The following is a 25,939-nucleotide window of genomic DNA, read 5'->3' on the forward strand; positions in this document are numbered from 1 at the left end:
TTTATTCAAATTGTCACAAACTAAGTGACACACAGAAAACCTTGGACTATGTGGTTTATTCATCCAAAGGAGTACTGATTGTTTTCTGGTTCTTTGACATTTAATGAAGCTGCCATTTGTAATTTCCAGGAATGCCCCCAACTAAGAATTTCCTAGTTGACCAACAGTCGTCATTTAGGGCCATTAGCCGACAAGTCACCTGCATGTTTGCCATATTAATTTAATAATTAAATTATATTTTTTGGGTGGGGCAACACAATGGTTTGAGTTTAAGGTCTGAGAAAGAATAGTCTTAGTAACACTGTTAACACTGTGCTACATTACAGAGAAATACAAAACCGTACTAATGAACTACAAGTGCACGTCACACACTGAGTGAGCTGCCTGTCGGCAAAGCAATAATGATTGGGCATGTGGCTACATACATGTTTCAGATGATGCGTCGTGTTCGCAGTCGACGAATGCAGAGTTTACTTATTACCTTGGGTTCGTCCTTCACCTTCTCAAAATGATCCCACACTTTGGATTTTCTGTCCAACATGTTATTAACCAGCCTGTGTAATAACCGCAGGTACCAGCAATTTAAATTAACGAGACTCCTGTCTGACTGCTGAGCGGGGCCACTTCCTGTGTCTGTCCTTTCAGATTAAATTCTCACATGGTCCAGTCATATAGGTTTTGATTTATTTTGACAAGGCACAGCTTCTAGTAGAGTTTCACATTTGGTTTGTTTTTTGTTTGTTTTTTTCTGCGACTAAGCGACCAATGAAATCATGCCAACTAATGACCTTTCTGGTTGGTTAACTTTTCGTTGACCATTGGGGGGCAACCCTTCTAATTTCCTGTTTGCACCAATGGGAATATAAAGGCCATACACAGGGTGCATACATAATACACATGAGGTGGGAAGTGGGATGTCAAAGGGGACCGAACAGCAAATATTTGTCCCAAGGCCATCTTACAGGTTAATGTGGCCATGCTATTTACTACACACTCCTATTTTTCATTCATTCTTTTTGGAATTCCTCAACTTTCAGTCAATTTATTCTTACCTACGATCGTGAAATAAAATGGTAGGAACGACTAACATATTAAAGATATTCATAGATGGATAGATTTAACTTAAATGACCATAAATGCACATCATATTATCACTAGTGGAAGAGAGAGGGTCCACTGAGTGAGTGAGTAAGGGGGGAGGTTTTTTTTCCTTCGAGGGAGTCGAATTTCCCAACTCAGTGGGTCTGAGAGTCACTCAGCTCAGAACTGAGAGAGCCTTTGTACTGAGAGGAGAGAGAGACACAGAGAGAGACAGAGAGGGAGCAGCAGTGTGACTTAAGGTCTGCAGTGAGGCAGAGGGACCACAGAGTTTCATCACACACATGCACTTGGAGTTCACTTCCAAACCTGGATTTTTATTCTTTTACTTGCTAAAATGTTTCAAGGGTAAGGCAATTAAATATTACCTCAACATTTTCTGCACGTAAAGAAATCAGAGTTGATCTTAATTGACGTTATCGTCCATTTCAGACTTTTTCAGACTTCAGTTACACCTCAGAGTAGACCTGTGATGTAACAACCTTTTTTTAGCTTTCTGAGCTCTACATTGAAACCTAGGCTATTTAAAATGAATGTTCTGACCTTTTTAAACTCATTTTTTACCCTCTAAAGTCTGCCTAATGCTACACCAAACCCAACTTACATTATGTGACTGATGTCTCTCCTCAGGTGGTCTCTTGCCCTGCATCTAGTCCTACTGTGCTGGCCGGCCACTGCCCTGCAGGTTATAGAAGGTAAGATTCATGCTGCTGCAGCTCTTTCCCAGCACTGTAACTGTAAAGAGACATACAGCTGTGGTGGATCCTCCAAAGGAGAATATGAGGGCTAAAACAGTTTGGCATTGATGCAAAAGATGCTTTATTAAAGTAGCTCTCCCTCATGTCAATAATAAGCCCCAACTATTCCTCGAATCTTACCAAAAAATGTTGTGACAATATAAAGCAATTAATTCTCAGTTATTGAGCATCATATATTATATTTTATAATATTTTTATTGCCATCTTGTGGCAGTGAATACCAGTTTCCATTTAAATTTAAAAGCTAGATTGTTGATCATGTAGAATCACCAGACATAAGGTCTAATAATCCAGATGTTATAGTTGCTCATGTGATTGCTTCAGCAAATCATGCAGCACGCCAGTTTCTATTTAAAGCTAAAGGCTAAATTGTTGACCATATAGAATCATCTGACTTAAGTCTAATAATCCCAATGTTATCGTCACTCATGTGATTGCCTCAGAAAACCACGCAGCAAAATATAGTTTAACATCAACAATATTTGTTTATCATGTACATCATTGATTATGGAGTCTTTTACAGTGCATTTTATATTGTGTGTCACAATGTTAGATTCCTTTGGGAATCTAACACTGAACTGTGAATGTCTATCATAGCTTAGCAGCTATTACCAGGAATGGCAGGTCTTCCAAATTTGGATTTCTCAGCATGTTGAAGCTGTGTGCATGGTGCAGCTGTAAGAATCATACTCAGGTATATAAAGACTTTGGATGGTGGTTTCTTTTATAATACTCTCCAATACTCTTTTATAATACTCTAAGGCCAGGGGCATTTCATACTACATTATTTTGAGATGTCTTTACAAGATTCTTGTTTTAATACAAGTATGCTTTAAAACACTAAAAAGTCATAAGCCATCTAATGAAGCTGAGATTAGTCTAATTTGCTAGCTAGTTACAGTGGATAAAATCTGCAAGCAACAGTTGTCATTTCATTGGACAAACAAACTTAGTTGTTGTTTTTTTTACCTCTGCCTGCCTTAAATGCAGTTTTTCGAAATTTACAATTATTATTACGCCAGGTAAATCTGCCACCTTTTTCAAAGTAGGCTACCAGAAACCTGGGTATTTTTCAGAAAGGAAAAGGAAACCTTGACAAGCGCAACTGAGGGGGGTCAGTCTGAGCAAATGGTCAGTCGCTTTGTAATAACAGTGTAATTTCTTATCAAATTAATTTCCGATATCCATTGTTTTCAAGGCTGTTCTAAATTTTCCATAAACAAATCGAGAGACATGTTGAATATTTGTGGGTCAAGGTCAAAAACCCTTTTGGGGTCTAATGTTGTCCTCAAAATGCTGCACGCACCACACACTGTAGACCCATTTGACATTGTGGACTTAGATGGTTAAATGCATGTACAGTATGTGGAACCCAACTAAAGTCATCTTGAACTATAAACTTTATTTAAGCACTAAAATGAAATATACGATCAGATTTGAGGATAGAATGCTGAGCAGTCCTCCAGTATGATGCTTTTTTGGGTGAACGGCTAAAGAGCTGCTCAGTTTGGGCCGTGAAACTTGCTCAAGACAGTCGGATGCAGTGAAATACAACATGCCAAATAACTAAGGTAAAATGTTCCCAATCAGTTAAATCAGGTTAATAGCAATGGCTAAACTCAAATTTCCTCAGTCAAACTCCACTCCCCCACAGACCCATTACGAGACCTCTAATAAGGGGTCAGTCCCCTTTCCATTTCTATTGTCACACCTCTGTCTGCTGCTGTGGTTTTCTTTGAGTTACTCCCTGCTGTGAGGCTCCTCTTATACAGCTCTGTAGGAGAGAGATAGTTTGTTTGTTTGGCAATAGACCGGGCTTCCTCTGCCCTCTGCATCCTGTGTGTGTGTATAATGAGGTAGCTGGAAGTGGCAGACGAGTCAAATGCTGCACCAGGGTGAGAAATGAAGTGTTTAGTTTGTATGGTAATGGCTGCCCTGCACTTGCTGTTTGTGTGCTTGAGAACATCAGAGAGGACGGTGTGGGTCAGTTTGCACAGAGCTTTGAAGTGGGATGTTGAGAACACACTTGTCCCTGTGCCAGTTGTATGTCAGCATGTGTGATTTTTTTTTACAATGGATGACAAAAATACATTTTTATTTAATTTTTTTTTTTTTTTTTAAGTTACAATGAATCCAGGATCCATGTGTTTCTACAGGACTTAGAAGAGTTTTATTTTTCACACAGAACACAGCTGTGTTCAGTGTGGACTGCCACAGGCTTGATGGTTAGAGAGACTGTCTTGTGATTTGAAAATCATATGTTAAAATCCCAACACCAGCTTGGAATATCAGTGTTCCCTTGAGCAAAGCACAACTTTGACTCTATCACTGATTCCTGGACGCAATCCATTTATTTTGGCTGCTTGTGTTTACTAGCTCTGTTGTGTTTTCATAACTTAAACATAGTATGACAATGTTTAGGCTTTGCATAAATCAATCTCCCATTCAAACACCTAAAAAATATTGGGGCCTTCTATATGAGCCACAGTGGTGTTTTCTATCAGTATGTCACATGTGTTTCAGTTAGCCGGGATCCATATGTCATACTTGATTTTTCTTTTCTTGATTCTTTCAAATACAGGATGCATTGATTTGGTTATTAGCTTTAATGTGAAATATATATTAACACCTACAAGGTTGCTCTGCTGTGTTCTCTGGTACAATGAGGTCGGTCCAGTGAGAGACCATTGAAAATATTGCTGACCCCATCTTAGTTTGAAAACTGGGGTTGCCTTTTAGTCTGGACAGGCAGACAAAAAGACTTCTGGAAACAAGAATGGGGGCACCCATGTTCAGTTCCTAAGAGGTCTTATCAGTGATAATGTGTCAAGTCAAAACATTATAGCTAGGTCTTACATACCTTATGTGATTTCATCTTTCTTGTGTGGGTACTCCTGTCTTATTGCAGTGGCTGTCTCCGGCGATGGATAGTTCTTTAACTATCTATTTTTCCGCTGACTTGACCACCTCATGCTCATGTGTTACTTTCAGTAACAGTTCCACAAGAAATTTAAGTCGTACTTTTCGCTATCTCCGTAGAATTTTCTGCAACTAATCAACCAGTTGACAACCTGCTTTCTGTTTACGTTTGGATGTGCATGCCCAGTGTTCATAGATGGTCATGTGATATGCATTTGCTGGGCCCCCAGGAAAGCAGCTTAGGAGGTCAATTATGACTCTTTCTATTAAGAATTTTTGATACAAGGAGGTTGTATATTTGTAAAACTTTCCTCGAGCTGAGAAAAGCAATTTAAAAATTTGTGGCGGCATCACTGCTAAGGCTATAAGCTGATGGGAACTTGTGGGTTGGGCCAGCAGGAAAATGTTACTTTGCATATTCAGTGGGTTGCAAACTGTAGAAGTAAAACGAAAAGCCAGAAACTATCATTATTATTATTATTATTATTATTATTATTATTATTATCATTGTACATCTAGTGTGTTACTACAGAGATTATTTCTGAAACAATGCTAAAACGCTCGTGTTAATGGAGACGTATTTATGTGGACATGGCTTTAGTGGGTTCAGTTTTTTAGGGGTCATTAGTATCTACATTTCCAGACACACAGAACTCTAGCTGAAAAAGGACGTTTCATCTTACCGGTTTCCGCTCTCCAAACTTCACCCTGTCCCCCCAAAAACACTCTTATTCCTGCCTCCAGGAACCTTCACTTTCCATTTACCGTTGGTTGAGTTGCTCTGAAAGGATTTCATGTTTAGCCAATATAAATGATTTTGAGGTGAGCCCAGTAGGAGTCTGTCTTGGACGAGGCGCTCCACTGTACTGTAAAACTTGTCACATTATTTTCCCATTGAGATCCACAACATCAGCCATGTTTTGGTTCCATCAGTTGTTGATGGTTTTCTCTATGAACCCATTCACCTCTAGAAAACAAGTTTGCTGTCAAAAACGTTTTTAGTTTCAGTTGTACCTGTAGGCCTTTCAATTGCTTCCACTCTTGACCTTATTTGGTCTCTGATGTTGCTGGAATAATACTCCCACCAAACTCCATTTTTGTTTTATGGGTCTCAAAACCTGGCAAGCGAGAATGTCATAGAGCTGTATGAAAGAGCCTCTACCTAAAGGTCCTCAGTATATTAGAGAACTGAACGCCCTCGCTGCAGCGGCGTCCTGTCTGGAATGTGTTCATTCAGCCAGAGTGACTTTGATTTGAACACAGTTGGGCACAATGGGCCAACTGTAAAAGGTGTCATTGCTGTATGTGTGTAACGGTCAGCTCAATGGGATTTTAATGGGGGGAAAAAAATCAGTTAATGGAAACTTGAATATAAGAATGAGTGTTTCTTATGACTGTTAAAATTGGCCTTCAGTTTTCCATGATGTGATGTGCACTGAGATGATGTAATTCTTTAACCTTAGTTCCCATTATGTATAGAGGAAAAGAGACTGTGCTGGGATTCAGACCGAGGGGAGGAAAAGCTGTTGTGCTTTTTCAGACAAAGTTAAACTAATATCACAAGCATCCATTAGATTGACCTGATTTTTTTTTTTACAGATCTCTGTAATTGTTTTAGAAAGGAAACACTGAAATGTCACTGGTTTCTGTTGTTGTTGTTGTTTGGGTACACCGTTTCCATAGTTACAGTCTACAAAGTTGACCATGAATCATTTCATTGTGTATCTGTTCCTCGCTGTCTATGCTTTGGGTGAAGAAGCATACAAAGAAAGTCTTTTAAATAAGCCAGAGGATCTAAAACTTCCTTTACTTGAAGAGAGTGTTAACATTCTGTTTATGTGCACACTCTGGCTGTTTTTTTGAGACATTTACATGCGTTGTTATCGCCTGCTCTACATGTGAATACACAGAGCATTGCTACTTAGTTTTCATATCCAACACATTGTCACTCCCACCTCATCACGTTTGGTCAGATTTCGACGACTTTGGGGTGAGACCAGGTTGTCAAATCAAATAAAGTATTTGGGCGTTCAGTTTGGAGCTGCAACTTTTGATTATTGTTATAGTTGATTCATCTATTGATTGTTTTCTCAATTTATGAAATCATCATGTCTTTAAATGTCAGAAAATACTGAACAATGCAGGTATCACAGCCCAAGGTGAGGTCTTCAAATGCCTATATGAATAGTTATTCAGGATACTTTCCCGTATGACAAAGAATAGCAACATTTGAGAAGCGAAATCCAGCAAATATTTGGTATGTTTTGCTTGAAAAGAGACTTTTTTAAATGTATTATTAAAATAGCTCTAATTCAGTATAGTTGTGTTACTGGAGGAAAATCAAGCATTCATGTTGATACTTGGGCTGCAACTAACATTTTTTTTTATTGTATGGTTTATAAATGGTGAAAAATTGTCGATCAGTGTTTCCCAAAGCCAAAGATCATACCCTCAATTGTCTTGTTTGGTCCACAACCCAAAGATATTTAGTTTACTGTCATAGAGGAGATAAGAAATCAGGAAACATTCACATTTTAGAAGCTGAAATTAGAGCATGTTTCTTTATTTTTTTTAAATCAACTGTTCAAACCAATGAATCAGATATAAAATTAGTCAGTAAATGTATTCAGTGTTTTTACCGGTTTTAATCGCCTTGGGGTAAAAACTTCCTTAACAACAAACACTGCAGGAATTCTAACCAGAAGTCACGCTAAGCACATGGGAGAAGTTTCAGCTGGTTGCCGTCTGCAATCCTCACTGCCAGATGCCACTAAATCTCACACAATGTTCCTTTAAACATTGACATGAACAGGGCCAGGTCCTGAATTAAACATAATTTTGAACAGCGGCCTTAATCTGTGTGATGGAAGTTTGCAATGCTGGTTTCTTCACTCACAATGTGACAAGAGAACTGTACTGTTTCTCATTTTGAGGTAACTCTCAGTAACTGGTGTGAAGGAAAAGGCTGAAAGTACACTGTTTCTCTGTGTGTTTATGCCCAGGTATGCTTTTGCATATTTGGGTCTGAGTCTGTGGCTATTGAAATTATGGTCCCTTTGCTGTTTGCAGATGGAGAGTAGGCCAACTACACAAACACACACTCACCAACACTCTCTACCTTTAAGGACGAATTTGTCTGTTCAAAGACTAAACTACTAACATCATTGTAAAATACCTTTGCCCCGTTATCCATGTGGAGTTTTATGGAAAACACACCAACACTCCATATTCATTCCCACATACATGAACAGGACCCAATCGCAGAACAACTGCTCCATAATGGTACTGGAGGCAAAAGACTCTACAGTGAGCCTTTAAATAGAAATTTAAACGCAAGTGAAACAACTACACTGCACCACTGAATTACTCCAAGTTTCATTTAATTTTATCACAGTAAAAATAATTTTTGCAGTGTACTCCATCATGATTTATCAAACATGGTTACTGTATCACCATTTCCCACAAACCTTTTTTTTCCTTTCTCCAATGCTGATATATTTTGATAGAGGCTGACCACAGGTTGTGTTACAACATTGTGCTGCCATTTTCTTATTTACCTTTGGATTGGAAACCCCAGCTCAAATCCCTCTCTCCTTCACTTCCCTCCCTGAGGCTGTGTGGATGTGCTGCTGAGCACCAGCTCTTTAGTCTCCAATTTGGTGCTCCCAACCAGTGACAACATATCTCAGGCAACTCAGCTCTCTGTGCCTGTGAAAAATGTGTTGTTAGAAAGATGTTGGTCTAACTTTTAAAATCTTTTACATGTCACACTGAATGTGAGGCTGAAGCTTTTTACACATGCTTAAAATCAATTATTTTCAACACTTAGGATCCTACAGTTAATGCACAGTACAGCGCAGCTCTATTCAGCTTGACTCCCACTCTTTTTTGGATTTCAATTAGTGATAGTTCTGGATGGTACCTGGTATGTGCCACTTTTTTTTGGTATTACCTTGGTCAAGGTCCCAAGTGAGCTGAGCGATTATTAGAAGGTGTAGTTAAAACAATAGTTAGTCAGAGAGAACCATGACTACTGCAACACAAGACATCTGCATAAACCCACCATTGTTTAGTCAAGCTACTGTCAATAGCAACTGCAATTTTTTTATTTAACAAAAAGGCAGACCACAAAACTGTGGTGATAAAGTGCAGACATTCCTCTGTTTGGTTGCCACTGAAAGGATCCAGATGGATAGAGCAACTCATGCTACATCACGTTGAAGATGATGTCAAGGCAGTTTTACATGGCATTGTTGATAAATGCAAAGACTTGAATTCAGAGACTGCAAACAACTTCTTCCTCTGGACATATTCAGACTCATCTCACATCTGTACCTTTGTAGAAATGTGTTATTGGATATGATAAAATACTTCCTCTGCATCTGTATCATAGATCATTCATAAAGAAGTCCTCACAGGGTGGGACAAGTAAGTAAGTAAGTAAGTAAGTAAATTTATTTATATAGCACTTCTCACAGAGAGGACTCACAAAGTGCTTCACAAGATAAAATACAAAAAATACAATAACAGAAACAATGCAAAATACACAAAAACTAATAAAAAGTAAAGTGCAGCGAAATACAGAGATGATACAATGGACAATTAATGGAACGCAAGCCTAAACAGATGTGTTTTTAACTGCTTTTTAAAAATGTCCACGGAAGAGGCCGCTCTCAGCTCAATGAGGCTCATGTCTGAAGCTTAAGAAAGTTACTAAAACAGCTACGACAAAGACAGCCATGGCTGAAGGCATGATGTTTCCAGACTTTCCAAAATTGCATACATACATACAACTGTACGGCCCATTATCATGAACACGATGTCTCAGGGTGAGGGAGTTTCTTCAAATTTGGCACAAATATCCACTTAAACTTAAAGATGATATGGTTAGATATTGGTGGTCAAAGGTCAAGATCACTGAGACTTCACATCTGTCCCATTCTCATAAATGTGGGACAGAGTTTCTTAAAATTTGGCCCAAACATCCTTTTGGACTCAAGGATGAACTGGTTAGATATTGGTGGTCAAAGGTCAAGGTCACTGTGACTTCACATCAAGGTCACTGTGACTTCACATCTGTCCCATTCTCATAAATGTGGGACAGAGTTTCTTAAAATTTGGCCCAAACATCCTCTTGGACTCAAGGATGAACTGGTTAGATATTGGTGGTCAAAGGTCAAGGTCACTGAGACTTCACATCTGTCCCATTCTCATAAATGTGGGACAGAGTTTCTTAAAATTTGGCCCAAACATCCTCTTGGACTCAAGGATGAACTGGTTAGATATTGGTGGTCAAAGGTCAAGGTCACTGTGACCGCACAAAACACATTTTGGGCCATAACTCAAGAATTCATATGCAAATTATGACAAGAGTTCACATAAATGTCTAATAGGATATAATAATGAAGTGATGACATTCTCTATCAAAAAGGTCAAAGGTCAACCTCCCTGTGACATCATGTGAAAAAACACTTTTCTGGCCATTATTCGACGCCGTAACTCAAGAACAGAAGGCGACAGTAATATTCAAAGTCCACCTTGAAACTGTGCTGACAGTATAGAGATCTTCTGTACTGCCAGGTTGAAGATGTGTGTGAAGCATTCATGTTTCGCCTTTTATTAAATTCCCTCAATGTCTTTTCTACATCTATTATATACATCTGGACAGACATGGATATAAACTGCAACTTGACTGGTTGGTGGAAGCATATAAGGTGAGGCAGTTATTGTAGATACTAACCTAACTAATAGAGGACATAATATGCTGATAACATCACTATAAAACAAATGTCCCAGGTCCTCTTAGGAGTTGTACTGCGCCTGTACTCAACAGATACACAAACAGAGACACAAATGGAAAAATACCAGACTGCAGAGCATATTACGTCTCCAGTTCCAAACAATAGTGAATTTTGTGGTGCGACCTCAGTGGGTGCATGTCAATAGATGGTACTCTGCCAGAGGGACAGTGGAGCGAACATGAGATAACATTTTCCTGTCACAATTCTATGAAGGTTGTCTTTCATTCCAGACAGCTCACATCGAATGTGTGAAAGAATTCCCCATCACTGTGCCTCCCATGTGTTTCATTAACATTCGTATTGGAGGAGGAGATGAGCCGATGCGAGAAGCTCTAAGAGGTTGTTTGCTCTGAGAACGACACTTGCAGCTGAGCAAACACCACCAACACCCCACATGCACACACACACACACACACACACACACACACACACACACATGCGCACACACACACACAGTTTCGCATGCATGCATAATCAGGACATAAGCGGATGTAAATAGTCCAGCAACTTGTATCTATGATACCACATATTTGGAGAAATTGATTGACTGGCTTGGCCACTTATTACAGTAAGCTTGTTTGAGGACACTGTATGTAATAGAGTTTACAGTACTGGTAGAAACTTTTCTTCATTCCTGGAAAATGTTTCTTAAATTGTGAGAATGCAACTTTGCTCTGACACAGTACTAGTTTTTATTTACCTTAATTAAATCAGCCTAAGTTCTTGAACATCAGAACTGTCCCTCGGTTCTACAAAAGATGTGATTAAATTGTAATATTCTGACTATGATATAATATCAAGAATACTGTTATAGTCAATTTTGAATACAATATGCCATGATGCAATAAATCTATTGTGTTGTCATATATAACACATTTGTTAAAGCTGGTAAAACCTGCCAGTCTCTAGTTTGTTTATGGCAATTATCAAAGATGTGGAAATAGAGATTTGATGAAAATAAAAAAATATATATATATAAAAAAGACTTGCAACTAATCTCTGACTTTAATACCAGTCACAAAAGTAACGTTTATTACAAAGGTAATGTGTTACAGTAAAATATTATGTTTTAGCAGTAATGAAGTAATAAAACACATTACCAACAGAATTTCGGATAATATTATTACATTTACAGTGTCACATAGAACGTTACCACCCAAAATAAACTGTTGATGGTTTTCATTTTTCATTCATCCAGACTGCTCCACTTCCGCCAGTGCCACCAGAAAAAAACATCCAATGCATATTGTGCGTTATTATGTCACCACAGACTGCATCATAGAAGGGTGCCGGTGATCAACACATCTGCGTCATGCCGTAGGCTACTGTACGTTGTCATGTTCAGTGTGTTTCCATTAATATAACAACATACAACGTGTCCCATTCTGCTTTTGTGTCCTAAGGCTGCCTGAAAGCAGCTGGGATAAGAAGTTGGCCTCCGGTTTGTTTATTCCTCGTCCCAGTGATCAGCACATCTGGCCTGGGTGATGTTAGTATATGTTGGATATGTTTCCATACTACATCCCCCACAACTGCAGAGCAACACCAGCACACAGTCCCGTTCTTATGCATAACTCTCTCTCTCTCCGGTGCTGCTGTAGCTGATCAGCAAATTGGGAAATGGCAGCTCCAGTGTTTTAATTTGCACTTGTAACAGTAACTGACTGACAGGCCAGTCGGTTTGTTACGCTAACCTCAATATTTGTTCAATGTGTTTCATGTCATAGGCTCACACAAATACTCATTTATATCTCATAATTATCAGACTTTGATCCTCTGCCTGACCCTCCCTGTGTCCAAGGCTATTCATTTATTTTAAAAGGCCTAGGCTATTTTATCACTCTTTATCATTTTTTTCATTGTAATACAAAGTGGTAATCACTGTATGTGAATGCATGAATGGGTCAGACCTGTGCAGCACTGGATTTGAAATTAACTGAAATAAACTGAAGCTTCTGTTTTTCGATTACCTGCTGTTAAACAACATGATCCTCATCAATCATCATCAGTTCTTCTGAGCTAATTTTGGTGAAAGTAACGAAAAAGTAGTGTCATAAGTATTACTCTACACAGAGAGTACAGTAATACGAGAGAACCATGACAAAGTAACATTACATTTCTGAGCACCAGTTGGAAAGAATTATACCAAATATAATTTTGTCTGCAGACAAAAACTATGCAGTGGTCAACAAAAAACAAACTGCAGTATGAAAAATGTGCAGGTCAAAGATTACAAATGAAGACAAAACAATTTACAACAAAGAACGGTAAGTTGAGGCTAATATTAACATAGCAAGATAATGCTTAGCTAACATAAGTTTAACAGCTAAGTAACATTTTAACATACTTGTTTTAACAAATAAATACAAACTGTAAAAAGCATTCATGATTTTTGTGAACTAAATAAATTGTTACTGTTTTGATAAAATAGCATTAGATTTTGTGAAGAGCGCATTATGACTTGTGTAGGACTCGAAACTCAAAGTTTAGGACTTGGGACTTGACTTGGGACTTGAGTGCAACAACTTGTGATGGACTTGTGACTTGCCAAACCACTTGGTCCCACCTCTGGCAATTATAGTATTCTCAAATTTAATGTAGTAGCAATTTATTACATAAAAGGTTGATAAAAGTAAATAGTTCTCAGAGGTTTGAAGCAAAATAAGGTCTTGAAAATATAATCAGTGATTTGAAAGCTGAAGACTGTTTATGAAGTGACAAAACAAACAAATGACAATAACATGGGGTTAGAGATGTCACTGGGCACCATATTTTACCACTGACATCATTTCAGTGTACCTGCCTGTCTAGACCATCGCACTGTCCCTCCTTGTCCAGCTGCATCTCAGCAGGCACTTTTCTTGGGAGGAAAAAAAACATTGCTGAGCTGCACACTGGATGACCTCTTTCTTTCTGTCTCTGTGATTGTGTATATCAGGGGATGAAGTAGGAGGATGGCAGGGGGTTGGGGGGGGCAGGATGGGGTGAAAGCCAGGACACTTGATGTAATGGAAACTGTCCCTCTGCAGATGTCCACCTCTGACCGACTAACAACTCCAAACAATGCATTCTTTTATCTCAAATATGTTGTAGGCCTTACAGTGTGGCATTGAGTGAACTTGTGTGTGTGTGTGTGTGTGTGTGTGTGTGTGTGTGTGCATGTTTGTGTTTAAAGTCAGAAGTTCATCTGTAGTGTTAACCAAGTCGAATGGTTATTGCCGTAATAACGTGTGGAGGGTTATTAAGGGGTCAGCTCTCATGTTGCAGAGTCAATGCTACAATCACATGCTTCTTATCATACGCCTAATTTAACTTAATTTCACGAGTAAAATTAGACATTTGTCTTTTGCATGTCTAACAGCTACCAGATCACCAGATCCTCACAGTTACTTTCATGATATTTAAATTGAACTTTAAAGCTGCACTGATAGATTAAATGGCATCATGTAATGTGTAAAGTGATGCTTGTAGTAAGAAACCCACAGAAAATTAGCACCCAACTCTGTATTTGCTCTCAGCTCTGTGGAGAGTTTTAGCGTTGTATAACTTATTGTTGTGGTTTTATAGCCTCATGAACTGCCACACTAATGTTAGCATGCTCGCTAGTCATGCTAGCGGTTGTGTTAGTACGTCTCCTTCCACAGGATGGACAGTTGTGCAACACTTTGTACAACTCATTGTAAAATTGGCAAGTTATAGAGCGGTAACCAGAGTCACCAAAACAACCACCATGTCCTGCATTGATAATGTAGGTCTTACAGAGGACACATCAGGACGTGTTTGCATTCATGCTACAAAAGATATGTGGTCAAATGCTTCCCAGACCACCTCAGTAAGTGGTAGTCAACACTCTCACCATAATAACTTTATATAGTGACATTTTGTTATCCTTTTGCGTTGCCCCTGAGTCACAGCGAGAAAAAAAGGAGGGAGAGATTAAAAAAAAAAAAGGAAAATCCAAGGCACTCTTCTTTAAATGTATAGAAAGCCTTTATTCAAAAAATGGCTGTTTCATTTAGAAAAAGTTAAAACATGATGAAAGTGGGTTACAGCCAGAGATTATGTAACTTTTGAAAAATGTTAACAAAATCTTCACTTATAAAAATATAAATTTAAATCCATGAACAACAAAAGTATCAGTTGATCACTTTAATTCACTGGCATGTTTTGCTACTATAGCCTTAACCAAGATAAATACTGGTGCAGTTTGCTGACTTCATGACTCTTCTTCACGTGTGCTACTTGTAGGCTACACTGTGGTTTAGTGTTCATGATGATCCCATGATTGTCACTGGTGGCCACATGTTGCCACTAGTCAGCTAAAGTTACGTTGTCATGGTTTAAAGCAGTGTCAGTTGAGTTTTTTTTGGCCACTGCCGTGGGGAATGGAGCTGTACACACATTATATTACAACCCTACCTCCTACTCCCCCTTTATCTGAGATGAAATATCTGGCTCTTACGCTGCTAAAATACTCCACGGTGCCCACCATCTAGTTGCTAACTTTGTAAGTCTGCTGTGCACGCCTTATCAGAGCTTTTTGCTGAAAATGGATGCTTACAGTGCATCAGCCAAAAACAACCAAGGTTAAGGGCTCTAGTTTCCCGATGCAGCGCAGGGTGGTGCAGGGTGGCGAACCCCGCGCAGAGCTGGTTTCGAGCAGCGCAACCCGAGGCGCGCTCAGTTTGGTAGTTTGGCAGACCGAGGTGCGCTGAGATGGGTGTGGCGGCGCAGCAGGGGGAGGTGTCGACAGATGCAGCTTGGCGTAGTGTCAGTTTCGTGCCAAAAGGCTTCGCCGAAGGTGCGCTAAAAGCTCGCCAGCTGAAACCAGGTCTACTGTCAGCGCAGGGGGAGCGCAGCCGGTGTAAGCCGAAGTTTGGCTGACCGGCGGACAGTGCGCACACGTCACCAAAACCTCACAGGCAGGTTTCCAGAATATCAGGCACATTAACGATGCAATAAATACCCAAAAAAACACTATTCAATGCAACTATCTGCAATCAGCACATAAATGTATCTCTATATCGACTGTCCCGTCACATCTGATGTCAGATCAAAGGGGATTGGCACCGTTTGGCACGTTTGGCACGCGTAATGGAAACCCAACCTGATTTGATTAACACAGCTGCAAACTAATGAGTTCACATCCCTCTCAGCCAACCACAAACAGCCACAGCATCAGATAGGGAGTATATATTCAGCATCTGTCATCTTAGAAAAGTCAAAAGAAAAGAAACAGAGTGAGACTGCGAGAGAGAAAGAGAGAGCGCGCGCGCACGAGAGAAACGCAACATTGATTTACAATTGTGGTGACCTCCTCCCAGGCTACCTTTGCATCATCAGCCCGTGGAGGTCTGCTCGCAGTTCCGTATATTCGGACACTGCGAGCTTGGACCTCCCGGACCAAAACATCAGTTTCCTCCTGGGAGAAGTTTGGCCGTCTGACGCTGCTGCTCTCTTCTGCCATGGCGAATTGAGTAAACTCTCATTACGCCTTCGCGCGGCGCATTTAAGGGCGAGGAGAGGGGCTCATTTGATTGGTGTGATGTGTGTAAAACCCACTCCACGCCTTCTCTCCTCCCTCTTTCCGACTTGCGCAGGTAGGAGGGACGGAGGTGGGAAAGAGGAGTAGCTGCGCCAGGCGCACGGTGTGCCAAACTTGCAAAATCCGCCTGGCCACACCCAGTTGGCGAAGCGCAGGTGCGCTGCGCCCCCACCTCGCCCGGTCTGCGAAACTAGAGCCCAAAGTGTCAGGCCTTAAAATCAAGACTCTGAGCTGAATAATGCAAACATGTGTTGTAGAGTTAAGGGGATAACTCTCTTTGGGTTCTGTCACTTTGAGCAACTCTTAATTTAGGAGCTAATCTATGAACTTGATTCAATAATATGGTAGTTTATAGTAGTGTAACATGGCACTGTGCATGCACAATTATGCCTTTGGGGAACCGCCTTCCACAGGAAGGTCAGAGGTCACAACCCGGAGATTCTTGCTGAAGGACACTACAGCAGGGTAGTTGACAGCACAGGTCCTTTAAACATCTTAAGTCATCTCCTTCATGCACAGTCTGTTTATTCAGTAACATTTAGATCATCTGTTAAAAGAATCTGTTCAGATAATGAAGCTGAATTTACCTAAGACCACATTCCCGACTTGTCTAATCAGCTGTGTTTCTATCTGAGGCTTATTTGGCCCCATGACTTCTCTAATGTAATTGGCTGGATGTCAGTCGTTATCCAAAACTATGCTAATGTTAGTTATGCAGGCTTTCATTAAAAGTGCACAGGTCTGAAATTGATTTAAGAGTTAAGATACACAGGGGAGCTGATTAGCGGCACTTTCCTCTCAGATTCCTGACATGTTTTTGAATGACAGCTCGAATTGCTCCAAGTGCTTCCCTGCCAGTACGGCATGTTTTACAAGAGGATGTGTACATGGCCTCTGTGGCAGAGGCTGATAGCTGTCTGCTGTCAGTCAGCCCAGGCCTGGTTTTTATTTGTTTATTTGATAGGATCAAGCCACACAGTATAACATGACTTGTCATTCAGCACGATGCAATCTAAGTTCTGCTGCTCTACTGGCTTTGAATGGGAGCTCTGACTGACAGTGGAACACATTCACAGATTCACAAGACCAGATCTTATCCAGAGAGAGATCATGTATGCAATATCAAAGTTTAGCATCCATGTCCATGGCTACTTTTTCTGTGTGTGTGTGTCTCTGTGTTTGGGTGTGTGTGGGCAGGTCACTCATTGGGTTAATCCTACCCCGGGGTCAGACTCTCCTTCCGATAACCTCTCTGACTCCCAATTTTCTCTCCTGTTTTCTTTTCTCTTCTTGTCCTCTGTTCTAAAGAAGCCCCTGTCTACTTCTTTTCTCATCTCCTGTCCCTCCCTTCCTCTGCCCATCCTCCCCCTCTGTTCCCATGCTAAAGATGAATTGGTCACAAAAAGCCTTTAATAAGTATACTTAAAGATTATATACTAGGGCCACTACTCCTAATAATGATCACAAAGATGACAGGGATATAATGATGATGGTTAACATTGCTCCTACTGATGTTTCTGCCAGTCATTACAACCTAAATCATCAGAATAAATGTTAGCAAAGTATGTTTCTGCAAACAGTTGTGCATTTAATATATTCAGTTTGTCAGTTATTTTCTTTATGTTTCAAGCTTTAATTTTATGTCGTGACAACACTGTGAAAGGTATACTGTGGCGGACTGTCAGCTACTGTTTGTAAACACGCTCGCCTGCGAAAGTGAAATGAAAAGCCAACCCCAGATTCATTCTTGTTTGGCAATTCGCGTCACTATATTTGCATCTTTTTCTGCACTTCGCCACCGTAAAGCACGCTCCTCCTTCTCTCCTTCTCTCTCGCCAGAGTCCTCTGCTCTGTTGCATTGGTTGTATGTATGTATTGGTTGTTCCAAGATTTAGTCACGTTTCAGTGAATCAAAGGATATTACACTTCCTGATACGCCACTGGAAAGTAATGTGGCACGCAGGTCATCCACCTGTACAATGACTGGCAGGATGCTAGTTTAGCTGGTGCCCATTTCTTTTCCATCTTGTCCTCGATGTTTGCTGATGTTTACATTTAAAACCGTGACCTGGCTAGCTAGCAGCTAGGTAGATAGAAGTCAGCAGAAGAGTAGTTTACAGACTGGTAGAGTTGATTTCCCCATCCCAATGAGCATCCACGTCTATGTCGTAAAAAAACCTTTGCCCTTCCTCCTGCCTGTTATAGTCATGTCATCACCACCCCCTCCTTGTAATACCAATTTATCTATCTTACATGAAATCAAAATTACATCACATAAGAAATGCTGACATGATATGTATGAAACACACAAATGTAACATACATGTGATTTGCAGAAACATACATTTTCTACTGGCAACTGGGCTGGATTCTACTACTCATGACAACAAAAGGTGTGACAGGAGAAATTCTTGGTCAGATATTTCTACAGTCAGGCTTTAGTGTCTCCATTCATTAAATTCACACAGACTGTTATGTTTTGGCCCTAATGATCGGTTGTTTGTACTTCGTAAGCAGAGAACTGATGAGGACTGATAGATTGTAATTCACATCCAGGCCACACCGCCCCTTTGCCTGCAGGTAGTCCCTTTGTCTTCGCAGAGGTTGGAGGTTGAGCTAGAGGTTAAAAGAGTGTGTGACTGTGTGTGTGTGTGTGTGTGTGTGTGTGTGTGTGTGTGTGTGTGTGTGTGTGTGTGTGTGTGTGTGNCCCTTCTAACATCATCTCTGACATTCCAGGAATTTTTCTGTCTCCCACCTGCCGTCCTGGACACAAAGGGGATTCAATCAGAGAGACAGGTCCTGTCCCACTCATGCAATCACCACTGAACCTTAACTGTGTGCAGAGAGCACAGCTAGAAAGTGCTGCTGCCCCTCAGTGATGTAGATGTAAATTACAAGTTGGGGGAAACTAAGATCTCCATTTGACAAATCAGACTTTTATGTGATTACATTTAACAAACTAACACCAGATATACATTTCTAAGACAGTTAATGTGCATTTTTTTGTTTTTGTTTTTTATGTAAATACAAAAATGTATGATACTTTGTTAGTTTTTCCTATAAGTTATGAATGAATAATTTACGTTAGTGGAAAAAAAAAAGGGAGAAAAGTTGAGTTAAGTTGCTACGCCATCCACTACACCCATGCTTACCACAGATTTTCTCAGATTCTTCTTTCTGTTATTGGGCAAGTTCAGAAATTTAAATTTGGGGCTTTATTTTCCTGATATCTATCTAACTTGATCACACCCAGATCACAGCCACATATTTTTAGTACCTTCCTGAAGCAGTTTGGTTAAGAAAGCAGCCACCTCTATTATGAATAAATGAGTTTATTCTGGTTTTGGCGGAGGTACTGGCTAAACAGTCATGTTATTGATGCGTATCAGTGGCTTTATTAGCAGAAGTAGACTAAATGTGGATCATGACTCACCAGTCCACATGATGGTACTTTGGTTTTCAGTGTCTGAACAGCCTTTCTTGGCTGTTCCTTCTAATAAGAGTTTATAAATCCACTCCCAACATTTCCTGAGTGAACATGGCCTAGAAATATGAAATAAAAACACATCGTAGGAGGAGTGGAAGAGGAGGGGAGGAAAGGAGGGAGGGGGAAGTGCATGAGAAAAACAGCTTTACAACACAGGCTTCATTGACCACTTTCCTAGTGGCTATAGTGTGTGTGAGTGTCTGAAAATGCGTGGAATACTGTTACCTGAGAACAGCTCCTCTCTGTTGACCTCGACAGCCCACCCACCCTCATTTCTGCTTTGGGGTTGGTTAAGAGGACGTGTCAATCAAACCTACTGGGGAATGGTAAAATATACACTTTACAGTCACACACATACACAGAAGAAAAACAACACAAAAGCCCCTTTGAGTGGCACAGATGATCCCGTGCTTGTTTGACAGAATCAGTAAAATATCTAAAGACGTAGTCAAATGCATAAATTTAGCTAAATGACTTAATTAGTCATTAAAAGCTAAAACTTAAAACAACATTGTTAGCATCTGTAGTGCCCAATAAATGAGTTCTTGTATTGTTCTGGCACCAAAACACTGGCCACTGAGCCAAAACCTCTTTCGCTCTAATTGGCAGAGTGGACCAACTCGTACACTCAAACGCACACGTAGGACTTGCAAACACACAAAAACAGAAGTGAGTTCACTCTTATGTGACAGCTTTGAATTGGAGAGCTAGTCAGACTGTTACAGAAATTCTACCAGCAGGTAGCGTAGTAGTAGTAGAGACTAGTAGCCATTATTTCTTTTATCCCCCACAGTTTATTTGTTTTTGTCTTGTAGATCTGCCTTTTAATTTGGTGCAGATACACTTTTTGACTAACTTCTGCAGGGCAATGTTAAACAAATGAAATATTTTCAGGCAGTGATTTCCAACCGTTTTGTCTGCCATATACCCACAGCCCTATAATGAGCTTGAGTACCTACCCATGTTTTAGTGTGTTCATTTAAACTGGGTGTTATGTAATACTATTACTTAACATGGATTTTGTTGCAACCATTTTTTTTTCATGCAAGGCAGTGAAATTTCAGTGTGTTTAAGTTTGAGCTCTCTTTTTTCTTATTTTTGGTAGGTTTGGTCAAATTTGCATTCATACTGCTATCACCATCCATCCACTGTTACCATCCATTACTTTAATCTGTATATTTTGACTATTCTTCTCTTTTGAAAATTTGTTGTCAGGCGCACTTAGTCTCAGCATGTGGTGTGAAGCTGTAGTTTATTGTCACCAGGGACCATGCCCTTGTTCGCGTGTGTGTGTGTGTGTGTGTGTATTTGTACATGCTGTACAGTAAGAACCAAAAAACATATTGTAGCAACAAGATGAGGACATTTTTGCAAAGTGAGGACGTTTTAGCCGGTCCTCACTTTTAAAAGGGCCTGTTTGAGGGTTAAGACTAGTTTTTTTTGGTTCAGGTTAGAATTAGGTTTAGGTCAGGTTGGTAGCATTTAGTTGTGTGATGCTTAAGGTTAGCGTAAGGGGCTAGGGAATGTATTATGTCAAAGAGGATCCTAACAAAGATAGACGTAAAAGAATGTGTATGTGTGTATCTGTCTGTCTGCAGCTTATCTTGCAAACTACTGGACCAATCAGCCTATTTTGTGTGCACATTTATGACTGTATGCTCAAGGACTTCTCATGCTTGCAGTGATATACAATTGTTGAAAAACCTGTTTTACTAACTGTTTTAAACTGGCATCATTAACTGCTGACTCCTCACCCCTCTTAACTTGCCAGTAAGGGCAGCAAGTTCTCCGGAAATTAGCTTGGCTAAAAACAACAAGCCATAGCTAGTCTCTTGCAGGCAAGCACCCAGGAACAGCACCAAACACTGAGGCCAGTTTTACATTGTGGTCCATCACATGATGCCATTAGGCCCATTAAGACTTTTTTCCATAGACAAAATCCCTGCAGTCAGAATCTGTTTCATTTCGTCACATTTCTAAAGTCTTAAACAGCCACACAGCTAAGTAATTTTATCCCTATGCAAGCTAGCAGAGGGCTAAGATTAGCTCCTCAGCCAGCAAAGTCTCTAGTGTGCTTGCTCTATGGGCCCCACGATGCAGAAGAGCTGAGTAATTATACCATGGAAATCAAGCCCTTTTTTTAGCTTCAAGAACCACCTTCAAAGCTGTATCCAGTTCTCTTTATACATCCATGGTTTCAGAACACATTTTGAACTTTGTTGTGGCTCAAACACTGACATCAATAGAAAATTTCAGTCTCGTTTTAAACTGGAGCATCTGCAGATTAACTCCATACCCAGAATGTTGTGACCCACTAAAGTTAGGTAATATACATGATGAATAAATCCCCTTTTTTTTTATCTTCTCCCTCCATCTTGACTTAAAGGGGGCGCTGAGGGACAATTCCACTGCACCGCACAGCTCTCCATGGTTGTTGTGATTTGGTCATTTTCACTTAACATTTCAGCCTGAACCATTATTTAGTCATTAATAGGTATTTTCATCTTTTTTAATTGTGTTTATTATTGTTATTTCCTACTTTGTTGTGCTGTAGCCTACAAACTAAGTAATACTGTTGAAAATCCAGTTTAATAGTACAATAGTTTAATTGTACAATAGTACAAAGATTTATTTCTGCATTTTAGTCATTACAAATACATTCATCCTCATTATTACATTGTTGTTACATTGTTACATTGTTGTATATTCCACATGCAGTGCCTGTTAATTCCTCTTAAACACAAATATGTTTGTACACCAAACCATTTATACTTTTAATTAGCTGAGCTGTGACACAACCTTTTCACCATGTGACACAGATGCATCATTTCAGACAATTTTTTATTCAATATCAATGTTTAGAATAAAAAACTATGTGATGTGATGTGCATATCCTGACTCAGTTTAAACCATGGGCTGGTTGGTTTGAGCTATTCTCCACTCAAGTCTTCATGCATTACTGTTTATGACCACTAGGTGGTACCAGAGTGTAAGGCTTTGGTACAGGTTCTCCTTTTATTGCCCTGTGTTTATGTGTCCATCTAATTGTGTCTTCTCTGTTGTGCTGAGTTTGCATCAGACAGTATGAGGTTTTTCCCGATAATAATGTAAAGTATAACTGAAGTATAACACAACTGATTAAAATATAATGTAGTCTGACACATAATGTCACATGGACACATTTCAGCTGATCCTGTGGTTTCCCCTCTGTCTCCTGAAGCCACTTAAATTGTTATTTATGTGAATAAATTCATGGGATCTCCGTGCGATTGGCTGTGACAGTAAACCAATTAGACTTTATTGTTGGGGCGGTTGCTAGGTAGAGCAGGAAGTGAGAGAGAGGTGAAGGGTGAAGGGGTTACTCTTCCTGGAATCCAGAGGCCCTAAACGGGGTCACCATGTATAGAAAAAAGAGGGTCTGAAAACACACATAGAATGTGGCAGCTTTTCATCAGCTTTTAAACATGAAAGTGGCCACTTTGTTTTTGTTATTTGTTTACACCATAATGCCAAATAGAGGCTGTGTTCATGATCACTAATATCCTTTAATTTTATTCATACCCTTGAACATGGCCATTGGTCCTTGTTTAGTAGGTAATGACTTTGTGACCTTCTATACATTCTACCACTGCTTAGAAACAATAGCCTAACATCCAAAGCACTACTCATGAATTAATTACTGCTGTTCAATTGTCAATTTTTTAAACAATACAAGGTTTTGCAATGATTTACTTTTACTTTATCTTGTTATTGTGACAAAATGTGACAGCATGACGTTACATAAACACCTTAAAACAACTTCATGTTGACTTTTGGTTTCACACAGGACAAGCGTACTTGGCTCCTGGGTCAAAGTCCTGTGTTAGTTCGACTTGTCCACCATCTGAACCTCCTTCATAAGTGGACTTTGTTGCTCTTTATACTACATGATCTGACTTTCTCGTTTGCTCCCATCCTACCATGGAGGACAGTCTATGAGTATTTTTCATGTCAAGTCAACAAGCCATGCCAGTATTGCATTACAAACCATTTGTGGGCCGACTCCTGAGAGTCCACCTCCAGGCCCATCCTACAGTGCATAGGTCCCATGGTCACAGCCTCCTGGCTCACAATCACGCGGGCTATATGAAAATACAGTGCATTACTTTTCGTAGGTGTACGAACAGTGAATGAGAACAGCCTGACCTACCCAGCAGAAAGACAAAGTTAGCAACTAGCTGGTGAGCATGGTTAAGCACTGAGCTGTTAAAGAGTCAGATATTCTTCTTAGATGGTGTTGAAGACCAAAAAAGAGATAAAAGGAGGATAAATATTGGAATTTCAATCATCAAGTGGCCCAACACTTGACAAAAAATGAATGCAAGTATTGCCTCATGTCTGCTGGATGTTTTAACTGGACACTGTGTGCTCACAAGCTTGTCATATCAGCCTATAGTCAGAATAGACCCCCTCAGATCAAAAATCAAAATAGATTCAAAATCCATAAAAGGTCCAAGAGCAGGGTCAGTGGTTGGTAGGAAATTGGAGGGCTATGATCTATCTGTGCGTGTGTGTGTGTGTGTGTGTGTGTCTGTTGGTATAACATACCAGGTCTCACTGTGATGCGGTGTCAAAGTTGCCCCCAATCTCTGATCCTGAACTATTCCAACCCATCCTCACCCCCACTCCATCACCCTTTTATCCTTGGGTAATCCATGACTAATCAAGCCTCTCCCCCTAGGGGGTCGCCTCCCTCACCCTCTCTCTAAATCTTAAACCTATCATCTGGTCCATTAGAGACCACCCTATCCTTTTCCACCCACAACTGTTCCTGTGTTAGTGTGTGTTCTCACCAGCATTGCTCCCAGAGAGTGATCAAATTTATCCAGATAGTACCCACAACCAACTCCCCCAAAGTAAGGCAGTTACTGTGAGGGAGAGAACAATGGAGTGAGGGGTTATGAGCATCTCTGATATCATGGGATGCATGTTTTTGGATTTATCTTAATTTGTGATGGGCATATATTGAGATTATGAACAATCCAATCAACAAGTCCTGATAATCTTCCACAGAGCTTAGACACAAGCAAAACACAAACAATGTGTGTTCAGTCAACAAGCTTTCAGCTGAGAAAACTGGGCCATGGCTGATCTTTTTTTCTGTCAACAGCCAATCAGATTTCCTCTTGCACACTCTCGGAAAATACCAACCCAATGACCGAGTCAATCGCTGTGTGAATAGCGTGTTATACGTGCATTATGTGATGCTCTGATTGCATCTCTGTGGTGGTTACTAGGGATTTGAAGCAAGTCAAGAACTTTTGATGCTGTGTGGGACTGGCTGTACTATTTTTACTTTAATGAGTGACATTAACTCTTTAGTTTTAAATAGAAATAAATGTTATCCATTTTACGTAGTGATGGATATAACAAATCTACCCAAAAAATTTTATGTATTATTTTGTGTAGTCTTTTTCTATAAAGCTGCGATCTTTAAATGGCTGAGGGCTTGTTCATCTCAGTTGCTATCAGGGTAGTCTCTATATACAGACTCTACATTCAGTGAATGTAGAGTCTGTAGGCAAACCCTGGAGATCTTGCCTCCGGAAGAAGAGCGGAAGAGCCCTGAATACAGCCAATGGGTTCTGAGAATGCTATCAGGGAAAGGCAAACACTGGTAATAAGCTCTTCAACTGTCCAGACATTAGCAATGACTAGCAGGTTCTTCAGAATTATATAGGAGAATATATACTTGCAGTGCCAGTGTGTTACTCAGTTAGCAGAGTTTAGGTTTTATGATTATTGCTGAATGTATACAAAGACAAGAGAAGGCTCATCACATTTTTTTCTCCTTAGCTTCACCTGCTCCAATTTCCCCACCTAAAAGTGATTTTGATTATCAGCCGCAACAATGTCGTAATGGCTGGTAGGCCTATTGTTTTCCTTGTGAGTCTGTATGTGTCACCATGGCACAATGTGGTCCTGGTGAAACCTGTTGTAATGGGCATTACCACATTAGTCAGTACATTGACAAGACTGCACCTTGGTCAGTTGCGTTGTTATTGCAATGACAAAAGTCTGTCCACAGACACACAGACAGTCAGAGTTTAAAGATAGGTGTGGTGAGCAGGTGAGTTGGAAGTAGGGGGTGGGACGTAAGGAAGGGACCAAGCTGCATTGATCAGTTGTGGTCACTAGGGGACAGACAGACATCAAAACAAACATAGTTAAATGAACACAGTTAGTATACAGTTACCACATGTTGTTTCCTATATTGGTTCAGGTTGCATTTTGATCCCCAACCAGACTTAACTTTAAGTGGAAGAGGAAGCAGACTTCTTTATTCAGACATC

The 25,939-nt window shown here is 40.1% G+C and overlaps 1 protein-coding gene across 1 annotated transcript in view; it reads left to right on the forward strand.

Moving 5' to 3' along the window:
* The first annotated feature begins 1,268 nt into the window (after positions 1-1,268).
* The window catches only part of col15a1b (collagen, type XV, alpha 1b), a 69,457-nt gene continuing 44,786 nt past the window's right edge, over positions 1,269-25,939 (forward strand). The window contains exons 1-2 of the mRNA XM_050074525.1: positions 1,269-1,446; positions 1,729-1,793. Of these exons, the coding sequence (XP_049930482.1) occupies positions 1,436-1,446; positions 1,729-1,793 (76 nt within the window). The 5' untranslated portion in view covers positions 1,269-1,435. The remainder of the gene's footprint in view (positions 1,447-1,728; positions 1,794-25,939) is intronic.

This window comes from Epinephelus moara, chromosome 21 (genome assembly GCF_006386435.1).
Source record: "Epinephelus moara isolate mb chromosome 21, YSFRI_EMoa_1.0, whole genome shotgun sequence".
In the NCBI taxonomy this organism is placed as follows: Eukaryota; Metazoa; Chordata; class Actinopteri; order Perciformes; family Serranidae; genus Epinephelus; species Epinephelus moara.